The sequence below is a fragment of the Balaenoptera acutorostrata genome, chromosome 7 (assembly GCF_949987535.1).
Source record: "Balaenoptera acutorostrata chromosome 7, mBalAcu1.1, whole genome shotgun sequence".
Taxonomy (NCBI): Eukaryota; Metazoa; Chordata; class Mammalia; order Artiodactyla; family Balaenopteridae; genus Balaenoptera; species Balaenoptera acutorostrata.
The window spans coordinates 14,250,082-14,271,140 of NC_080070.1; the positions used below are offsets into that span (position 1 = coordinate 14,250,082).

Consider the following 21,059-nt stretch of genomic DNA (forward strand, 5'->3'; position numbering starts at 1 on the left):
TGTCCAAGGGTAATCAAAAATTATTGCTTTGGCAACAGTCTGAGCTAGTGAATTATCAACTCAAAGACTGTTCCAGGACCATTTGGAATCCTCTGAGTCATGGATAGAAGAGAGAACAATTATACAGAAAAGAAAGAGTGACTATTTATTCTGAAGAAGAAAAACTAAAGGACAATTAATGACTGGCTTTCAGTCTACATATGGTGACTGTGTTTCACTCATTGATAGTTGTCTCAACCATTAATAGTGGTAGCAGCTTTAGTTAAATTTGATCTAGCCTAAGGGGAATCATACTAGAAGTGAGTTTTCAAATTGAAAGCCATCAGCCCAGTGCTCTATTCCTTTGGATGCTCCCTTCAGAGACCTCTTTTCTCTGACGTTTCATGGCCTTGGGAAGGCTTGTAGATCCTCTGTGAAGGAGTCAAAGGTTCTGTTGGCCTGCAGATGTCAGAAACTCTCTGCCAGCCTGGTTTAAGGTGGAGGCCAATGGCAAACTATGAGAAACAAAATAAGAAATGATGGAAAATATTATAGTAAGAATTTAGGTTAGACATTACAATTTCGTAACTTTAGAAATTCATACTCTACTCGCTTCAAATATCTGATATTTCAAATGACTGAAGATAATTTTAGCATAATTTATTTTTCTTTAACTGTTTATAAAGGAAATTTAACAAGTGTAAACCTATCATCAACAACACAACAAAAGCCAACAATTCTTCCCAACACGTTAGAAGTACCAATTTATAAGCTAACTGTGCTAATTATAAACTATTCCTTTCTGTATCCCAAACTTATACCTAGAGTGCCTTTGTTTTTCAGTTGAGACAAAAAACCACACATAACATAAAATTCACCGTCCCAACATCTCCAGGTGTACAGTACAGTATGGTTAATTACATGTGCATTGCTGTCCAACAGATTCCCCAGAATGGGGTGTTTTTTTTTTTTAGCACAGATTACCTGTTCAGACACAGAACAAGCAGACTCACGGCTTTAAATATCATCTCTAAATCAGACTTTATTGATTCATTCCGTTTTGAAATGAGATGATATTCATCCAGTCTGTGATATGTCAGATAAATCAGAGAGAGAAAGAAAGACAGACAGACTAGAGATTAAGATCATTTTGATTCTTTACTAGATTCCATACTAGCTGTGTGATCATGGACAAATCACTTAACTTCCCAGGGCTTATTTTCTTATCTCTAAAATAAGAAGGTCAAGCCGGATGATGTCTAGTTTTCCTTTAGTTCTGACATTCAAAGACTTCCTGAAATGAGTTAAATTTCACCATATAATATAATTTAGCTGGACGTAGTCACTAAAAAGTGTTGTAGGGGCTTCCCTCGTGGCGCAGTGGTTGAGAATCTGCCTGCTAATGCAGCGGACACGGGTTCGAGCCCTGGTCTGGGAGGATCCCACGTGCCGCGGAGCGGCTGGGCCCGTGAGCCACAGCTACTGAGCCTGCGCGTCTGGAGCCTGTGCTCTGCAACAGGAGAGGCCGCGATAGTGAAGGGGCCCGCGCACCGCGATGATGAGTGGCCCCCGCTTGCCGCAACTGGAGAAAGCCCTCGCACAGAAACGAAGACCCGACACAGCCAAAAATAAATATAAAAATAAATAAATAAATAAGACCCGGTGCAACCAAATTAATAAATAAAAATATTAAAAAAAAAAAAAAAGTGTTGTAAAACATCTTTGCCTAGATCAAGGAGGGGCGCATTTGCCTGGGCCCAGAGGTCAGAAGACTGGATTTGAGGCTCTGCCTTGCAGATTCATGAGTCTCCGATTTGGAAGGGATTGCTATGACAGCATTTCCTTATTGATTAAAATACTTGCATTCCAGAATGTTCTGCATAGAGAACATTTCTCTAAAGCACACTTTTTTTTCTCCTCACTTCCCCCATAAGATTATAGTTGGAACTGCCCTGGGGACAAAAAGCCCCAAGCAGACTGAGCTGCAAACCCTCCTCAAGGTGGAGATTAAGGTGGCAGTCATGACTTCAGGAAGGTGGGAGATGTGCTCTTGCCAAGCATCTGCCTCACTCTCCAGTGCTGCGGTTTATTCTCCCATCTTCTCTCGCCCTTCTCCCTGCAGTTGGAAAGGTCTTTCAAGTTCATGAGAGAAGCTGAGGACCAGCTGAAGGCTATCCCCCAATTCTGTTTCCCTGACGCCAAGGACTGGACTCCTGTCCAGCAGTTTACCAGGTATGAGCTGGCATCCCCCTCCCCTCCTGCAGAGACTACAGCAAGAACTAGAGGGGGTCATAGATGGTAGACCCCATAAGTTGGTCCTACTGTTAAGTGATCCTGGTGGGCCCGAGTGTAGCAATTTCCTCCACAGGTGTTTTTAAAACTTGCCTGAAGACAAGAATCACCTTGCTAAGTATGCAGATTCCCAGACCTCCCGCTCCACCTGGGAATGTGTTTCACAAGCTGACGTGATGGGCAATAAGGTAATTCATAGCCTAGGAAAACATTGCCCGTCACTAATACTTGTCCAGTGCTCTGGAAACATTTCTTCAGTAGCCCATCCAGCTGTTACTCGGATTGTGATAAGTTTACATTTCTGCTTTAACCCATGTTGTTGGAGACCAATATTTTTTTATCAGATGTTTCAGTAGCTGACCAAACTCAGGAGGCTCGAGATCCTAAGTGTTTGAGGGATACTAAGTTCCTTGAAGTTGGCCCAGCAGTCTTTGGGGACGGTCCGGGCCTCGGGCCGGCCTGCACGGACGGTGCCTAGCAGAGCCGCGCAAGGGGCAGTTCCGAGCGGGGCACAGAAGCGTCCTCCTCTTCCACTGCCCCCTCGCTGAGGCACGTCCCTAGATCAGCAGCTGCCACCTCACTCCCGGGCTCAGATAATGACTGCTGTGTGCATGCAATGGGATGGCCCAGGGGATAGGATTATATGAGGGCTCAGGGTGAAAAGAAAATTCCTCGCTTCCTCTCAGGACGCAGCGACACTTTAGATCTCCCTGTCCCTGACACAGACTCCAAAGCTGTAGGTGACCGGAGCCCCAGCCCAGAGATGGACAAGCCAGACAGCCTCCTCCAGAATGTCCCCTGGTGGCTCAACGCGACGTGACTTTGGTTTGGTTTTGCTTTGTAACGCACTTTCGTTTTCCCAACCACAGTGAAACATTCTCGTTTGTCTTAACTGGAGAAGATGGGAGCAGGAGGTTCGGTTACTGCCGAAGATTGCTGGTCAGTACGTCCTGCTCTCAGGCAGCAAGAGCTCTGTGCGGAGCCGGCGCTGGCTTCCTGCGGTCTCATTCACCACGTGCCACACGAGAAGGGGCAGGAGGTGTAGCAAGTTCACCGGGGCAGTTAAAAACAGGGAGGAATATTTGGGGGTCCACGTGAGTCTTACTGGTAGATGGGAACACTGTCTGTCTCCTTTGGAAAGAAAATACTTTCTCCATTGTTTTCCCTGCCAAATAAATGACCTTTCTCTCCTCACGCCAAATGTCCTTTCTAATAAAGTGTGCTAAACAGACTTTGAGAGCTTACAGAGAACATTCATAATAGTTGTTAGGGCAGAAGAAGGATGGCTTTATTGTTTATGACGCAAATAATTTAAGTGTCTCCTTCAGAACATTAACCTTTAAAAGTCAGAAACTTATTTCAATGAAATGATTATGCCAAAACATTTAAGAACGGGTCTTTTTGAGGCTCATTTTGGAGACAATCTTCTGTAGTGGCAAATCATTTTCCACCGAGAGTATATTTTAGTCTTTTTATAAATAGGCTAATATAGTCAAGAATAATGCATGGCATATAGTGGCTGTTTAGTAATTAGTGAATAAAAAGTATGGATAATAGTTGAAAAAGTTAAGTGGGATAATAAATTTTGTTGATATAATTACTTTAGAGTTTAAGTGTTGAGATTGTTTTCCTTTTTTGCTTTGAAAATTAAAAGTCAGTTTCCAAAAAGGATTTTCAGAAATGATTTCTCATTTGGAATTATTATAATAATGATAAAGAATAAATAATTTCCTTGGGAGGAATTACAGTGATATGGGTAAACAAGTTAAGATTCCTTATTTTATGGTTCTATAGGCCATATTGAGCACCTGCTATGTGCACAGCACTCTTGATTTGGTCCCTTTGGGAGAATTAAAAAATACGTCTACGTAACCAGAAGTGCTTTCACCTATAAGACGGGGTATTGGTAACTGCTTACCTCACTGATTTTCAAAAGCTATGGTGTATGGAAACAATAGGCACCATGTTAAAAACATTTGGGGTCTTTCCTCCCCTGAGATTGGTAACACTCATGATTTCCTTGTGTTTCACTCCAAAAAGCCTGGTGGCAAAGGAAAGCGTCTCCCTGAAGTTTATTGCATCGTGAGCCGCCTGGGATGCTTCAGCCTCTTTTCGAAGGTGAGGACTTGGGCCTCAGAAAAGGGAGGGAGGGAATGCAGGGCAGGGCCCAGGAGGACACAGGAGACACCCTAACTCCCGTGACTTTTATCCTCTTATTCCCCCACCCGTTTTCCTTCCCACTTCTTCCTCCTCCCTTCCTTGAGCCTCATCTATTCTCTAATCTTCGGGACAGGAAATGAGTTGATGAAGATTGTGGCCCAGAAAGTGGGGGAGGGGAGAAGGTCAAAGTCATTGCAGTTGAGGATGGGAGGGACAGAGGATCTCCCCAAAATGTTCCATACGTTTTACTTTCCTTCTCTTAAGCATTATCTTTTGTCACATTATGTGTTGTATATATGTGTCGTGTGTGTATATCTGTTGTGTGTGTGCAAGATTTGTTATTGCAAGACTGCTCTATCAAAATCTTAGTATAATTTGGTCCTTTATTTTGGAAAATGAGCCAATATATCAAGACGTAGGAATTGCCGTGGTGAATTGGCTCACCCACCCCAGTATTCCAGAATGGCGTGTAGGAGATAATTACTATGCTATATGATGCCAATCTCAAAAGTTAGGTATAATTCAACGTTTTTTTCCTGTGTTAACCAGATGTGAATATATAATCCATAAATTTTTTTTTTTGGCCACACCACAGAGCATGCAGATCTTAGTACCCCAACCAGGGATCGAACCCATGCCCCCTGCAGTGGAAGCCTGGAGTCTTAACCACTGGACCGCTAGGGAAGTCCCTCCATAAATTTCTTTTAAATCCTTCTTGAGCACGTATTTCAGTCTGAGCTTTCTTTTAGAGAATTGAAGTCCTACATCTGCTGTCCACGGATGTAAGCAGCACTCCCTAAAAGCATTCCGAAACAAAAGTCTCCCTCCTGCCCACCCTCCTCCTGAACTCAGAGGAAGCCTGAATTATACTGATGTAGTGTGACCTCTTGCCACGGTAGAACTTATATGCAAGTCTGAGGTAATTAATGTTATCAGTGTAATCTGAGTCATGGTCTTACCTCCACTCCACGTGAAGTGGTAGTCATTGTACATTAAAGTCAGTCATTTACAAGCTGTAGCACAGATATGCACTGCTGCTGATGCCAGTCTTCAACATGGGTTTGTTTAAACATGGAAATAAGGCTGTAGGTCATAGCCCTTGTTGTTGTAAGAATGCTTATGAATCTAGGAGTAAACAGCTGATGTGAGGTAGCCCAGCACCCAGTGGCAGCTTTGGAGTTCACATAAGCTGCATTACTGTGTCATGGGCAGGGGGTGCAGAGCCAGTAAACATCCTCACATACTCGTGTGATGCACAGTCCTGCATTTTCATGTCAGTTTTGTGACAGCATATTTTTTAAGACTGTAGTATGAAGACTTGCCAAAGATCACACAGCAAATATTCAGCATAGAACCATAGACAGAGCTTTGGCTAAATGATTCCAAGATCTCAAGCTATTTCTAGGTGAGGGACAAGGATAAGTAAAATGGCAAATTGTCCCTTAGTACAGAAAGCGGAATCATGGATAAGAACAGCTCTCAGAATCTCTGAAGAAAGGCAGAAGTATTGCTACAATAATGCTATGTAACAAACCACCGTGGCGTAAAGCAGCCATCGTTTACTCTCACAGAGGGGCAGGCCACTGGGGTTCGGCTCTGCCGGTCTCCATGGGCTCACTCATGTGCTGCTAATAGGCTGGGGGTTGGCTGATCTAGGCTGGCTGGGCTGTGCTTAAGGCTGCAAGTCTGGGTGCGGGTCTGGCTCACACATCTGTCACCTCCCTTACACAGTAAGCTGTCCCATGCGTGCTCTTCTCGCAGCTGTGGCAGGGGCACGAGAGGGCGAGCAGAAGCACGTAAGGCAGGCCTCCTAAGGCCTGGGCTTAGAACCGGCACACTGTTACTTCTGCCTCATTCTGCTGGCGCAGTGGTCCTCAACCTTTTTTTCATTATCGATCCCCTAATCAGCCTTTTTAGATATTTTTTCTCAATTGCCTCCCCTCCCCATGAAATTATTTTTAATTTTTTGTCTTTTTATTGTGCTAAAATATACATAACATAAAATTTACCATTTTAGCCATTGTTAAGTGCACAATTGATTGGCATTATGTTTATTCACATTGCTGTGCAGCCGTCACCACCGTCCATCTCCAGAACTTTTTCATCTCCTCAAACTAAAACTTAGTACCCATTAAACACTAACTCTCTGTTCCCTCCTCCCCCAGCCCCTGGCAACCACCACTCTACTCTACTTTCTGTCTCTTTTATGAATTCGACTCTAGGATCTCATGTAAGTGGAATTATACATTATTTGTCCCTTTGTGTCTGGCTTATTTCACTTAGCACAGTGTTTTCAAGGTTCATCCATGTTGTAGCACGTATCAGTATTTTATTCCTTCTTATGGCTGAATAATAATATTCCACTATATGAATATCACATTTTGTTTATCATTCATCAGTTGATGGGCATTTAGGTTATTTCCATTTTTTGGCTACTATGAATAATGCTCTATGAACATTCATGTACAAGTTTTCATGTGAACATGTTCTCATTTCTCTTTGTTAAATACCTAGGAGTGGAATTGCTGGGTCATATAGTAACTCTATGTTTAACTTTTTGAGGAGCTGCCAGACTGTTTTCAAAAGAAAAACTTCACTAGTTTACATTCCCGCCAGCAGTGTGTGAGGGTCTCAATTTCTCCACTTCCTCACCAATACCTGTTACCTGTGTTTTATTTCAGCCATCTTAATGGGTATGAAGTGGTATCTCATTGGTTTTGGTTTGTGTTGCCCTAATGGCTACCCCCCAGAGAAACTTTTTTTTTAATTTATTTAATTTAATTGATTGATTGATTGATTTGGCTGCACTGGGTCTTCATTGCTGTGCATGGGCTTTCTCTAGTTGTGGCGAACGGGGGCTACTCTTCATTGCAGTGCGCGGGCTTCTCATTGTGGTGGCTTCTCTTGTTGCGGAGCACGGGCTCTAGGCGCACAGGCTTCAGTAGTTGTGGCTCGTGGGCTCCAGAGCGCAGGCTCAGTAGTTGTGGCGCACGGGCTTAGTTGCTCCGCGACATGTGGGATCGTCCCGGACCAGGGCTCAAACCCGTGTCCCCTGCATTGGCAGGCGGATTCTTAACCACTGTGCCACCAGGGAAGTCCCCCCCCGCAGAGAAATTTTAATTCCATAAATATATCGCATATCTGTTTATGTGCTATGGCACCTTAGAAGGCTATAAACCCTCACAATATCTAAGGTTTTCACCACCAACCCCCAAACCAATTTTTACCTCTTTGGGGGTGCTATTCTTCCCACTGAGAATGCATACATCAATCCAGTAAGTCACATGGCCATACCCGTGTGACAAATAGGACAGTTTTCAAAGTCAAGGGGGCAAGAAACTATACTTCACCCCTTTAGTGGGAGAAATTACAGAGTCACGTGGAAAAAGAGTGGCTGCGTAGAGGAGAGAATTGGGGCCCTAACACACAAGGTGAAAGAGACTTTGTTTGGCCTGATGAGGACAACGGGCTTCCTCACAATTCCTCAGCCTCTGTGGCAGGCCCACTTCATCTGGAACAGAGCTACACCTTGGTGACCTGACTTCAGGATAGCTGAGCTGCTTTTCTGCCCCTTGCAGATCTTGGATGAGGTGGAAAAACGACGAGGCATCTCTCCCGCCCTGGTCCAGCCTCTCATGAGGAGCGTCATGGAAGCCCCTTTCCCAGCCCTGGGCAAAACCATTGTTGTCAAGAACTTCTTGCCAGGATCAGGAACTGAGGTAAGCCATCAGAGTCCTTTCCTGTCCTGGGGGAAGTAGCCCAGACAGTGGCCAAGTCCCAGTGGTCCCAGGGGCTGGCTTTCAGTGGGCTGTCACATTCAGTGATGTCCCCTTGCTCCTTAGCCTGGCCCAGATCACCCATCTCTAAGAGTATCATAAATTCCACCCTAAGTCCAGTCCGTCCAGCCCAGGATTCTGGCTCAGAACTATGCCAGGGCAATGAACATCTTTAGCTTCTCTTATTAGCCTACTACCTTCATAAATCATATTTGAACCTATTTAGGTTTTTGGTCTGCATCACCTCTACCACTTGATAGTGTAAAGCAGATTCTTTCAGGGAAGATAAGCTCAGGTACTACTTTCTATTCATCCTAGACTTTGAAGCATGTCCCTTTCCTTGGCTGGGCTGGGATTTGATGCCAGAGCTTGTTTTCATCCTTCCCATTCCCTGTGTGTGACTCTGTGGATATCAGAGGGCAGATCCCATTCAGCCTTGAGTCTCCAGTTCTAAAGGCCCTCGGAAGAGCAGGTCACCTCTGGGAACAGGGGAAGGATGAGGATGTGTCTGGGATATTCTGGAACAACCCAACTTCCCAGCACAGAGAGGAGCAGTCTCCCTGTTGCTGGTGAATCCTAAACTACCCCTACAGACGCAGGTGGCTTGGCCATGGGGATGTCTACCTTAGTGAGCCCCACTGTCTGGGCAGCACCGGGCAGGTGCCGTGCTGAGAGTAGAAGCCAGTCTCTGCTCACCAAGAAGGAGTCAGCTATTTAAAAAGAAAAACCTGCACACGAGTAATGACTTGAACTCAGGAACATTTCAACAAGTACGGAGTGAGAAGATACGCACACTAAGCATACAAGCCCAAAGAGCCATCATTGGGAAGCGGCTGGAATGGGGTTGAGTTCATTACGAATCGCCTTCTAGAGGAGATGAGTCTTGAAAGAGGTGCTTGGATCTGCTGGTCCTTCTGCGTGAGCCTGTGATTCCCATGTGAGACGGAGACGCTTTGCTGTGGGACTGCGAGGGACAGGACCTCAACGGTCATAGAACTCCCTGTGTGGGCTCCAGATATGTTATCGACAAGGAGGGTCTCCAACCATCCTGGGCCGAGGGCCTCTTGTTCTGCAGTCCTCTCTCCCCGCCTCCATCCAAACTGTCCTCACACGCAGCTGTGAGACTGAGTCCCTACCAAACACACCTCCTTCCCCAATCTCCTGCGATCTCTCTTTTCCCAGTCCCTTTTGTTTTCCTTTTTTCTCTTTCCCTTTTCCACTGGCACTGGGCCACCCCTGCTGCAGATCGCAGAGCCCCAGGTCTGCACTGCGTGTGAGAGGCCTGGCCCCCCTCATGCTGCTCCTGTTCCCCGGCAGGTGATTGAACTGTGCCGCCCTCTGGACTCCCGGCTCGAACACGTGGACTTTGAGTCTCTCTTTTCCTGTCTCAGCGTCCGACACCTGCTCTGTGTTTTTGCCTCCCTGCTTCTGGAAAGGAGGGTCATCTTCATCGCAGACAAACTCAGGTACCACCCGTGGCTACTCCCACTAAGGTGTTTGAGCGGCGGGCGTCTCACACTGTCTGGAATCTGTAGGGTGGGGACTGCCTGGGACTGCAGAGGCAGATCCTCTGAAGAAGGGGTGTGAGTCAGTGGGCAACTAAGGCTGGAGGTTTGTGAGGCACACCAGTTGTGTAAAGTGAGGTGAGCCCGCACTTCTGTGCACTACTTTTCTGGTACTTGGTCTACTTTTCACTCATTCTGCTTTGTGCTGGGCACCCTTCCACGTGCTAAGGAAAGAGGCGTAAGAGACACAGAGCTGTCCTCAAAGAGGCCTCAGTCCAGGGGGCGGGGATGGAGAAGTAAACAGACCACCCAGCAGCATGTCGTAAAGGCTGACTAGAGGCAGAGCATCTGGAGAGCAAGGAGGGTGCGCATTCCCAGAGGAGGCGAGTTCCCTGTGTCTTAAGGTGAAGAGCAAGTAGAAAGTACATTCCGGGCAAAAGGAGCTGTCTGTACAAAGGCAGGGAGACGGGAGGCCAAGAGCATCGCCTTCAGGAACTTGCAAAGCAGCTGAGTGTAGCTGCGCAGAGAGGAAAGCCCAGAGGAGAGCCAGGAACTGGCAGAGATGGGCAAGGCCCGTTTCATGGAGGGCTGCAGGGCCATATGGTGGAAAGCAGAGCCAGAGCCTAAGGCATCCCTTCCTCTCAGTACTAACGTAAATCACACACGCAGACTCACTGCCCAGTAGGATGCACCCACATCCTCGTGGTCACATTCAGTGATTTGCAAAGCCCAGGCCACAAATCAGAGAAGATCCTGAAGGAGATGCAGGTAGGGATTTGGGTTAATTCTGAACTTTGAAAAAGAAAAAAAAAAAAACATTCCTGGCATTTTCATCATTTCAAAATACCGAATCAGAGCCTTCCTCGCTTTGGAGCTGAGGACATAGTTGCACAAGTGGTGGCTGCAATTTCAGGAAGGGCTGAGATATGGGGCCCAGCTAGAGACGGGCCAACCGACCAGGAGAGGCAGGGAGGCCAGCTGAGAGTCCATCTGGAAGGAAGAAATGCCAAAACACGAAAATTGGAGAACTGTGGTTTGGAGAGGAAATACGACTCTCAACTCTAGAAAACAAAAGGGAGGAAGAAGAAAAGGGAAAGAAGGACGGAAAGGACAAAGTGTATGAATGTGGGGTCCATCAGGAGGCGTGGTGGGAAATGGAATCCAGCCCTCTCTCCGCCGCAGCCCATCTGGTCACCTTGATGATGCTACTCCTTGGACGGCAGCCACTTGGCTTCCCACCCTGCCTTTGAGCCAGCCATTCACTTTTAATGTCAGAGCTATTGTACTCCCTGTGCACTTTTGTCAGCTCAGGAAGCAGGCCCTGCCTATAGCCTGCAGCTGGCGCTGGGCGCCAGGCAGCTCTCCAAGCTCCCTGGGCCCTGGGGAATTTGGACCAGAGAGTTCTCCGGGTTAGGGCCCTGGAAGCTAAGGATGAGAAATAACCCTTCCGTGACCAGGATGGGATTTCACCGGCACTCACTCGAGTAACTGTCTGTATTCTCTGGAAGCCCCACCATCCCCGACTCCCCTACCTCCCCTACCGTCTTTATAAGCAACTTTTTTTTTTTTTTTTTTTAAGATTTCTTTATTGACTGATTGATTGCTATGTTGGGTCTTCGTTTTTGTGCTATGGCTTTCTCCAGTTGTGGCAAGTGGGGGCCACTCTTCATCGCGGTGCGCGGGCCTCTCACTATTGTGGCCTCTCCTGTTGCGGAGCACAGGCTCCAGACGCGCAGGCTCAGTAGTTGTGGCTCACGGGCCTAGTTGCTCCGCAGCATGTGGGATCCTCCCAGACCAGGGCCCGAACCCGCGTCTCCTGCATTAGCAGGCAGACTCTCAACCACTGCGCCACCAGGGAAGCCCTCCCCTACCGTCTTTAGTTGTAGAATTCTCAGGCTTTCCTTTGGGGGAGGGGAAAATGATGGATCTCAGAAAGACCTAGGCAAGGAGTAGAAGGCCCACCAGGAGTGGAGATGGGGCAAACAGCCCCTTGAGGCGCTTGCTTCTGGTTTAAAGATGTTAGGCTCGGGAAGGGTCCAGCCTGAGAAAATGTCTGAGGAGGTGGGCGTGGCTCGAGAGGAGCGGCCACCAGGGCCTGTGCCCCCCCCCCCCGCCCTAACCCAGGCTTTCCTCAGGGGGAAGGAGAATAGAAAGTATCATCTGTCTTTCTCCTGAAGGCACAATGACAGAGAAGCCGGGAACAGAAAGGGAGGGGGGCCTCATCAAAGACCAGTGCGTCCCCGCAGGGCAGCAGAGTGTCTGGCACATGTGTCAGAGGCTCAGGGCACCAGGACACCGGGAAGTACTTAGGACACAGATGTCTGGGAAGGGACTTGGCCACCTCTACCTTGTCCCTGGACAGATTCCTGGGTTAACAGGTTGAACTCTGGGCATCCCCGCACACGGAGCTGCTGTAATGAGAGACAACGGACGGTGAAGGGACCCCATCCCTGAGAATGGAGCCTGCCCTGCCCTGGGTCTTGGTCGGTCCTCCCAGCCCCCTCCCCTCCTGCTCTGGCAGGAGACAAGTCACCGCGGTGTTCTGATTAGAGGGACTTGGGAGTTTCTCTCGTCACCCCACCTGCCATGGTGCCTGGCACTCTGCCCTGAGAGATTTAGTCTCTTCAAGCAGCAAACACCCACGAGAGCGTAAAGTGCCAGCTGTAGCTGCTGCGCGCCGTTCTCGCCATAGGGCCCTTACTGCCCACTGGCTGTTTTCTTTTGCAGCAGCTGCCAGACGTGGGGCACTGAGGAGACGGGGTTTTTGTAGGGGAGGAGGCGGGGGCAGGGACATGGGTAACTTTGGCGCCTTCTTTGGGTCCGGAGCCAGGCCGTGGTGCACTAATTAGTGTGTGCCTGTGCATGCATGTGCATATAAAATACCTGGATTACATCTTTAGACCCTTTACAACATTCAGACGTGCACGTCCATCTCTCATCACACAAGAGGGGTCTTCCCGGATAGGGAGGAGGCCTGAACACCCTCAGCTGTTGGCCCCGGGTCTCCTCATTTAGGAAACAAGTGCTTGTCTGTGACCGGCCCCTCGGAGCTCTGACTTGCTAGGGCTTCGGTGTCTCATGGGCTCCTGTGTCTCGTGGTCCCCAGAAGCAGCCCACGATTGTCCTGTTACAAATGGCTCAGAGTGTTCTCTCTCTTGCCCAATAAATTATCTTTCCACCCAACACTAGTTCCATGTGGACCTGAAGAGGTGGGGAAATAAAGAAAGGAAGGCCCTGAGAGCTCTGAGGCAGGAAGAGAAGGAAACACAGCATGAGCGAACCTGATGAGAATAACAACAGCGCAACCGTGAGAGCAGGGAACGCCGGAAGCTGCCCTGGGCCAGGCTCCTCTAAGGGTTTGGCCTGTATTCTCTCAGGCTCTTGACAACTCAGTCAGTTGGGTTCTATGAGTAGGAAGCTAAAAAGCACACGGAGGTTAAGTCGCTTTGCTCAAGGGAGGGGTCAGTGGGAGAGCCGGGCTTCAGACAAGGTCAGCTGGCTCCAGGGAAAGGGAGGCGGCCGAGCAGGCCGCCATGGTCTGGGGGTGGGGGAAGGTAGTGTCTGTGAGGCTGTCCGTCCACAGTCTTTTTAAAAACATGCCATTAGGAGCCCCTTGGTGCTTGGCAATCAGGCCAGAATTGTCTCCTGAAGACGCTTAGACACCTGTGCTTCTCTCCCCAGGGCCCACCCTCCCTTACCGCCTTCAGCCTTCCAGCCGGGACCCCAGTGAGGCATGTGGACTGGGTGACCTCCGGAGTCTCTCCCAGCTAGGACATGCTCTGACTCTGCGGCCAGGGTGCCCCAGGCCTCCTGGCACTGCGCTCCTTGGTGTCTGCCCTCCCAGCGATCTTACTCCAGGACTTACTAAGGTCCCCCCACCCCAATTCCTGACCCAGGACTCATCCCCCTCAGGCCTCCTGTGATTTCCAAAGTGCCCCAGGGAGGACTTCCCTGGTGGTCCAGTGGTTAAGACTCCGCACTCCCAAGGCAGGGGGCCCGGGTTCGATCCCTGGTCAGGGCACTAGATCCCGCATGCATGCCACAACTAAAGATCCCACGTGCCGCAACTAAGAGCCCACATGCCGCAACTAAAGATCCGACATGCCGCAACTAAGACCCTGCACAGCCAAATAAATAAATATTTTTAAAAACCAAAAAACAAGGGGCTTCCCTGGTGGCGCAGTGGTTAAGAATCCACCTGCCAATGCAGGGGACACGGGTTCGAGCCCTGATCCGGGAAGATCCCACATGCCGCGGAGCAACTAAGCCCATGCGCCACAACTACTGAGCCCACGTGCCACAATTACTGAGCCTGCGCTCTAGAGCCCGTGCTCCACAGCAAGAGAAGCCACTGCAATGAGAAGCCCACGCACCGCAATGAAGAGTAACCCCTGCTCTCCACAGCTAGAGAAAGCCCGCTTGCAGCAATGAAGACCCAACGCAGCCAAAAATAAATAAATAAATTTTTAAAAAGTGCCCCAGGGGGGCTTCCCTGGTGGCGCAGTGGTTGAGAATCTGCCTGCCGGTGCAGGGGACGCGGGTTCGAGCCCTGGTCTGGGAAGATCCCACATGCCGCGGAGCAACTCGGCCCGTGAGCCACAATTACTGAGCCTGCGCGTCTGGAGCCTGTGCTCGGCAACGAGAGGCCGCGATAGTGAGAGGCCCGCGCACCGCGATGAAGAGTGGCCCCCGCACCGCGATGAAGAGTGGCCCCCGCTTGCCACAACTAGAGAAAGCCCTCGCACAGAGACGAAGACCCAACACAGCCATACATACATACATAAAAAAAAAAAAAAAAAAAAAAGAATGTAAGCAGACAAGAATAGCATTAAAAAAAAAAAAAAAGTGCCCCAGGGGACAACCACGTCATCTACCCAGCTGTGAAGTGGGGGAGTAGACTGTGTAATTCATGCGGGACCCCTCTAGCTCAAATGCTCTGGGACTCTATGAAGGCGCTACTGAGGGAAAGTCAGCCCTATAACCAGACATCTGCCCCTCCGCACCCTCACGGAGGCCCCCTCCTCTCCCGGGGGATCTGGCTCAGTAGAAACCATCTAGATAGCGTTTCCCTTAGAGGGATTCTACTCGTGGGCACTTCAGGGCGGTGAGATGCTGAGGTAGCTCGCTGTGAGTGCTCCGCTATGGCCCTCTTCACCTTATGTGGGTTAGAGATGAATACACACCGTGCTGTGGATCCGCTCTCACGGGATTCCCAGGCCTCTGCTCTAGCCTGTGCTCAGCAGCTGGGGGCACCCTCTGCACCTCCTCTTGCAGCTTTACTGCCTTCTTCTGAGGGGGCCTCTCTGACCCTCAGATGTGCCCCGTCCCCTAACAGGGAGCACGCACAGGAAGTCTGGCTCACCTGGGAGGCAGGGACCTCGCTGATGATCGAAGCACAACGCCGCCAAACAGCATGGTGGGTGTGACGTCGCTGAGGGAGAAAGCCAGAACCCTCCTTCTCTCCTCCACTCCGCCTAAGGGTACTCCTCTGGGAGGCGTCGACCTCCGTCTAGTTGTGATTTACGGGAAAATAGCTAGAGGGGATTGAAGTGTTTTTCAGCCAGGCCATGACAAACAAGTAGCTGGCCGCAAGCTGTCTGACCTGGCAGAGTCTATTAAGAAAGCCTTCAGCCTAAGTTCAGCCGGTACTTTCATCCTCATCAGCTGACACTGCTCTCTACAGGCTGCACATGCACTGAGTTCCAGCCCTGCTTAGTGAGAAGCAGGCCCCTCCCGATTGCCGTCCGTAGCCCCAGTCCTCTTAAGACCACAGAGCAGGGCACGAGAACAGGGCATGCCGCAGACTCAGGGAGTGGCCCCGTGATGTCGCGGGGCGGACGTTAGCCTGCTTGCGGCCTGTACTCACCGCCACCAGCACCCTCCACATCACAGGACTCATCTGCTCAGCACCGCGGGTGCGTCTGCCCGCTGCAAGAGGGAAGAGCTGGGAGCCGTGGCAAACACCGTGTGAGTTACAGAGGGGTTTTAAGTTGAGCCAAAAATCTATCAAATTTAGAATAACATTTCTGCTCCGTTTCATCTCTAGGGTGGACACTGAGTGTTTCTTAAGGCTCTGTCAAGCCGAAGTTTAGCAGATGAAAAAGAAAGAATGTTGTTGTGATGGCTTGTTCTGTTGTCATAACAACCCAAATAAATATTTCCCTATACCCCTTTCTTCATTTCCCTGATGATAAACATTTTGTTTTTTAGTTTATTAATTTCAGTTCCCAAAGTTTTGGCCAAATCTACAGACTAGGCTGAATAATGAAGTCAGAGCTGCACATAAACAATTTGTACAGAAGTTGTAGACAGGTTGAAGTTTGTTTGTTTGTTTTTAATTTATTTATTTATTTATTTATTTTCTGGCTGCATTGGGTCTTCGTTGCAGTGCGCAGGCTTCTCATTGCGGTGGCTTCTCTTTGTTGCGGAGCACAGGCTCTAGGCATGCGGGCTTCAGTAGTTGCAGCTCACAGGCTCAGTAGTTGTGGTTCATGGGCTCTAGAGCGCAGACTCAGTAGTTGTGGCGCACGGGCTTAGTTGCTCCGCAGCATGTGGGATCTTCCCGGGCCAGGGCTCGAACCCGTGTCCCCTGCATTGGCAGGCGGATTCTTCACCACTGTGCCACCAGAGAAGTCCCAGGATGAAGTTTTTAATAGTCAAGAAATTTACTTCTTATCTTTTTGTAGTGCATTAAGACCAGAAGCCAAATGACAGACTTCTAGCTAATGATAAGTAGGATTAGGTGGTCAAATCTTGACAAATTTAGAGTTTGAACCTTGGCCTTGACATGGGATAACTAAACAAATAAGTCCATGTGTAGCTGTGTGCCGTCATCTTGTTGTGTGTTCATTTTTAATCAGTTTCTGTAAGCTTAAATGGGGTCCCCTATCTTGTCTGGAATCAGTTGCACCAGCAATGTTTGCCATCTCAGAAAAAGGTTGGGTTTGTGGCATGCCCTCTCCAGGCAGGTGAGCTTGCCAAGGCCTACCCAAAAGTGTGAGTAGCTGCCATCTTGGTGGTCTGGCACCCAGAATACTACTTCGGAGGTCCTCAGAGTGGCTGACAGGGAGATACCTACATTTAATTCAGCAGAGTGCTATGAAAAATGCAATTTTAATAGCACAATGCCATCAGACTGATTACATATTAACTACCTATTTTTGCCTATAAACACCAAGAAGATAGCATTTGAAGCAACATTTAGACAGTAGCATAGCCACAAATTGTCTTTTACTCCAAACCCATCACTGGCAGAATCTTGGGCTGGAAGCGTACTCCAGTTCTTCCCTCAGATTCAGATCCCTCCCAGGCTGTGCTGGCTTTGTGTGTAGTCTTTTGGGGCCTTACTGCAGCAGTTTAACAACTCTCCAACACTTGTATCCATTAGTTGCTCAGAGTGAGGTGTCGCTTTGCTCTTCTGTCCTGTCTGTGTTAATGAGCTGTAGAATTACCCTCTGATGACAGGCCTCGGTTCTTTTCAATGTCGCTGTTTCCAGCTCCTGGCTCCTATTTCCACTTCCTGGCTTTCTCTCTGTCTTTCTTTCTTTCTTTCTGTCCTTCTTTCTTTCTTTCCTTCTGTCTTTCTTTCTTTCTTTCCTTCTTTCTTCCTTCCTTCCTTCCTTTCTTTCCCTTATCTTTCTTTCTTTCCTTCCTTCCTTCCTTTCTTCATTTCTTTCTTTGTTTCATTTTTTGGCTGCATTGGGTCTTCATTGCTGCACACGGGCTTTCTCTAGTTGCAGCGAGCGGGGGCTACTCTTCACTGCGGTGCACGAGCTTCTCATTGCGGTGGCTTCTCTTGTTGCAGAGCACAGGCTCTAGGCGTGCGGGCTTCAGAAGTGGTGGCACATGGGCTCAGTAGTTGTGACTCGCGGGGTCTAGAGCAAAGGCTCAGTAGTTGTGGTGCACGGGCTTAGTTGCTCTGCAGCATGTGGGATCCTCCCCGACCAGGGCTCGAACCTGTGTCCCCTGCATTGGCAGGTGGATTCCTAACCACTGCGCCACCAGGGAAGCCCTCTCTCTCTCTTATAGTTCATAGTTTGTAGATGTTAAAGCTGGAACGTCCACTTTCCTCATGTTAAAGATGAGGAAGCTAAAGCCTGGAGAAGGGCTTTACCTGAGATCACACAGAGAGTAGCAGACCCAGTTTTCTTGAGGCCCAGCCTGTGTTCTTTTTAACTCAGTGACACATTGCTCCAGGGTTTGAAAGTATAGTAATGGAAATACGGCAGCCACCTCCTACCAAGTCTCACCAGGCCCCAGACTAGATCCGAGTTACCTTTCACTCACGTTCCTGGGATTGATGCACAGTAGGGGAAACACTTTGCTTGGAATGCTAAAGGATGCTGATGGGCTCGTCCTTCAAATTCCTGGGGTCTATCCAACTCTGGAAGCTCATCATTTACATTTCTGGTAGCATCTTAGAGAAAGCTCTGTGCTTGATTCTTACTGGTTGCTAGGTGAGTTGGGAGGCTGCCCAGCACAGTAACCCCAAGTAGGGCACAAGGGCTTTGTAGCAACCGGAACCATAGTGTCTTCTCCAGGAGAACTTACGCAGTCACAAGTGTATCCTGATGTCTCTGGACTGATGCTTCGACCCTCAGGAACCACCACAGAACTGCAAAGCATTCTGAGACCTGACCCTTCTCCCCTGTGCCCATCTTTTAACCTTGTGGCCCAGCCAACCTCCCACTGGGGCATCTCCTCCCCCCCACCCCCCGCTTTTGTACAGATTGATCACAGCTGTGGGCCCTGGTGTTCCTGTCCATCACCCCCACTGTAATGCGAGCCAGCTTCCAGGGCTCTCTTCCTAGGACTTCCTTCAAAAACACTGCCTGTCCTCCAACCAGCAGATGCTCAGTAAGGCTACACATTAAGGGGCAAGTGAACTTGAAGAGTCATCCTTAGCATCCCCAGAACCACAGACTGTTCTTTGCATATTCCTAAGAAACCACCAATCCCAGCAGGGCCCACCCCCGTGGAAGGCTCCTCTAGCCTTCATGAGTCCGGGAATAAAATTTCGACAGGTTACACTCAGAATAACCCCTTCTTTTCTCTTCCACCATTTATTTTGGGGGAAGAGCTGCCACTAGCTGTATTATTTACAGAATCTGACCTTTCCTTCTAGTGTTTCAAGAGGCAGAACTTTTTTTTAGAATATTGGTGGGGCTGGAGAGCAAGAGGGATGTGACGCTGCCAGCACTGCCCACCTGCCATGTGGCTCCTGACACTCTGGGCTCCACAGGTGCCAGCTAACGAGGTGGCAGTGGGAACCAGGTGTGGAACGTTGGGACCCAGCTGCAACAGCGAATCAGACTATTCAAAAAACAAACAAACAAACAAAAACCACTTGTTAGGAGAAAGCACAAACAGTGGCAGCACCTACCTACATGGACAACAGGTGACGCAGCTGAGCTGTCATCAAACTGAGTACAGTTGTCCTTTAGCTCCCTGCGTTCCAGTTAAATGAATGAATTTCTTCTTTCTTTCCCTGACGTTTATTCACCGACCCGATGTACCCAGCGCTGGCGTTGCTCATCATTGTCTTCTCAACTTGTTCCAACGCCTTCCCGGTGCAGTTGGTTCACACTCACTGCACCTAAGCCGGCTCGCCCTGTCCCCCCACCCCGGCCCTGCAGGGCTTCCGACAGGAGACACAAAGCGCTGCAGCAGCACAGAGAAGGGAGAACCCGTTAGACTTTCTCCTTCTAGGATGAGGCCAAAAGAAAGCAGAAGGGCGGGAGGCCTTTTCTTTGAGTTGGGGAAAAAACAGTTGAACAGTTGTATTTTTCTATTGCAGCGACTGAGAAAAACCCAAAGGCTTCTGGCCGTGCCTCTTCGTACCTCCATTCCTCAGTCTGTATCTCTTTACCGCCCCCAGTCTGCAGGACTCCTCTGTCCCCACCCTGCCCCCATCCTGAATGCAGAGGTTACTTTAACCTCTTTTATTTTATTTATTTATTTTATTATTATTATTATTTTAATGTTATTTATTTATTTGTTTGTTTATTGGCTGCGTTGGGTCTTCGTTGCTGTGCACGGGCTTTCTCTAGTTGTGGCGAGCGGGGGCCACTCTTCGTTGTGATGCACGGGCTTCTCATTGCCGTGGCTTCTCCTATTGTGGAGCATGGGCTCTAGGTGCACAGGCTCCAGTAGTTGGGGCTCGCGGGCTCTAGAGCGCAGGCTCAGTAGTTGTGGCACACGGGCTTAGTTGCTCCGTGGCATGTGGGATCTTCCCGGACCAGGGCTGGAACTCGTGTCCCCTGCATTGGCAGGCAGATTCTTAACCACTGGGCCGCCCGGGAAGTCCCTACTTTAACCTCTTTTAGCCTCGGGCTTGTTAGCTATAAAATTCAAAAGACGATGCACTCCATCTCTAAAATCACTTCCAGGTCTAAAATTCTGTGATTCTATAACTTCCCTGGAGTCAAAAATGCTCAAATCACACCTCGGAAATGTAAACGGACTCTTTTTTTTTTTTAATATTTATTTTATGTATTTATGTATTTATTTATTCTTGGCTGTGTCGAGTCTTAGTTGTAGCATGCAAGATCTTTCGTTGCAGCCCACGGGCTTCTCTCTAGTTAGGTGCAGGCTCTCTAGCTGTGGTGTGGGCTCCGTAGTTGCGGCACATGGGCTTAGTTGCCCCACAGCATGTGGGATCTTAGTTCCCCTACAGGGATCGAACCCATGTCCCCTGCACTGGAAGGCAGATTCTCAACCACTGGACCACCAGGGAAGTCCCCTGTCAACGGACTGTTAAACATGAGTGCTGCATTTTTATTCTCCTTTAGTGACTTGACTAAAGTGAGAGTTTCAAAGACTTGCTGAAGAGACCATGGATGACAGCGTCCGTGGCCTGGACCATCGCATGATCCACTCTTTTCCAAGTAATATTTAGGAACTTACAACAAATGTGCTATAAAAAGAGGTGGATTTCATACACAAGGCTTCCTTCAGGGAATTCCTTCTTAGGGTCTCTTTTAAGGGACTCCCTCTAGTCACTTGGAAATGAAAACCAACATCCCAGTAAAACATGTAAATGTCAAAATTCCAACTCAACCATCACTGTCTACCTGTCTCCACCCCCCGCCCCCACCAGTTCTCTCGTCCAAATCATTGGCTTCCAAGCCTTTTTACTGCAGTCCCCAATAAGAAATACATTTTAGGGACTTCCCTGGTGGTCCATTGGTAAACAATCTGCCTTCCAATGCAGGGGACGCGGGTTCGATCCCTGGGCGGGGAACTAGGATCCCACATGCCGCGGGGCAACTAAGCCCGTGCGCCACAACTACTAAGCCTGCGCACCTCAGCTAGAGAGCCCATGTGCCGCAAACTACAGAGCCCATGC

General features: G+C 48.9%; 1 protein-coding gene across 8 annotated transcripts in view; it reads left to right on the forward strand.

Annotated features, from left to right (window-relative positions):
• Window positions 1-21,059, forward strand: part of DENND2A (DENN domain containing 2A) — a 103,718-nt gene that overhangs the window by 66,958 nt on the left and 15,701 nt on the right. For 6 of the 8 annotated variants that reach the window (XM_057549816.1, XM_057549817.1, XM_057549814.1 and 3 more), the window contains 6 exons: window positions 2,102-2,211; window positions 3,141-3,210; window positions 4,312-4,389; window positions 8,010-8,150; window positions 9,525-9,673; window positions 15,048-15,128. In XM_057549816.1, coding sequence (XP_057405799.1) covers window positions 2,102-2,211; window positions 3,141-3,210; window positions 4,312-4,389; window positions 8,010-8,150; window positions 9,525-9,673; window positions 15,048-15,128 — 629 coding nt within the window. Of the gene's footprint in view, window positions 1-2,101; window positions 2,212-3,140; window positions 3,211-4,311; window positions 4,390-8,009; window positions 8,151-9,524; window positions 9,674-13,393; window positions 13,788-15,047; window positions 15,129-21,059 lie in introns of those variants that run through there. The other 2 variants (XM_057549818.1, XM_057549815.1) reach the window with 2 other exon arrangements.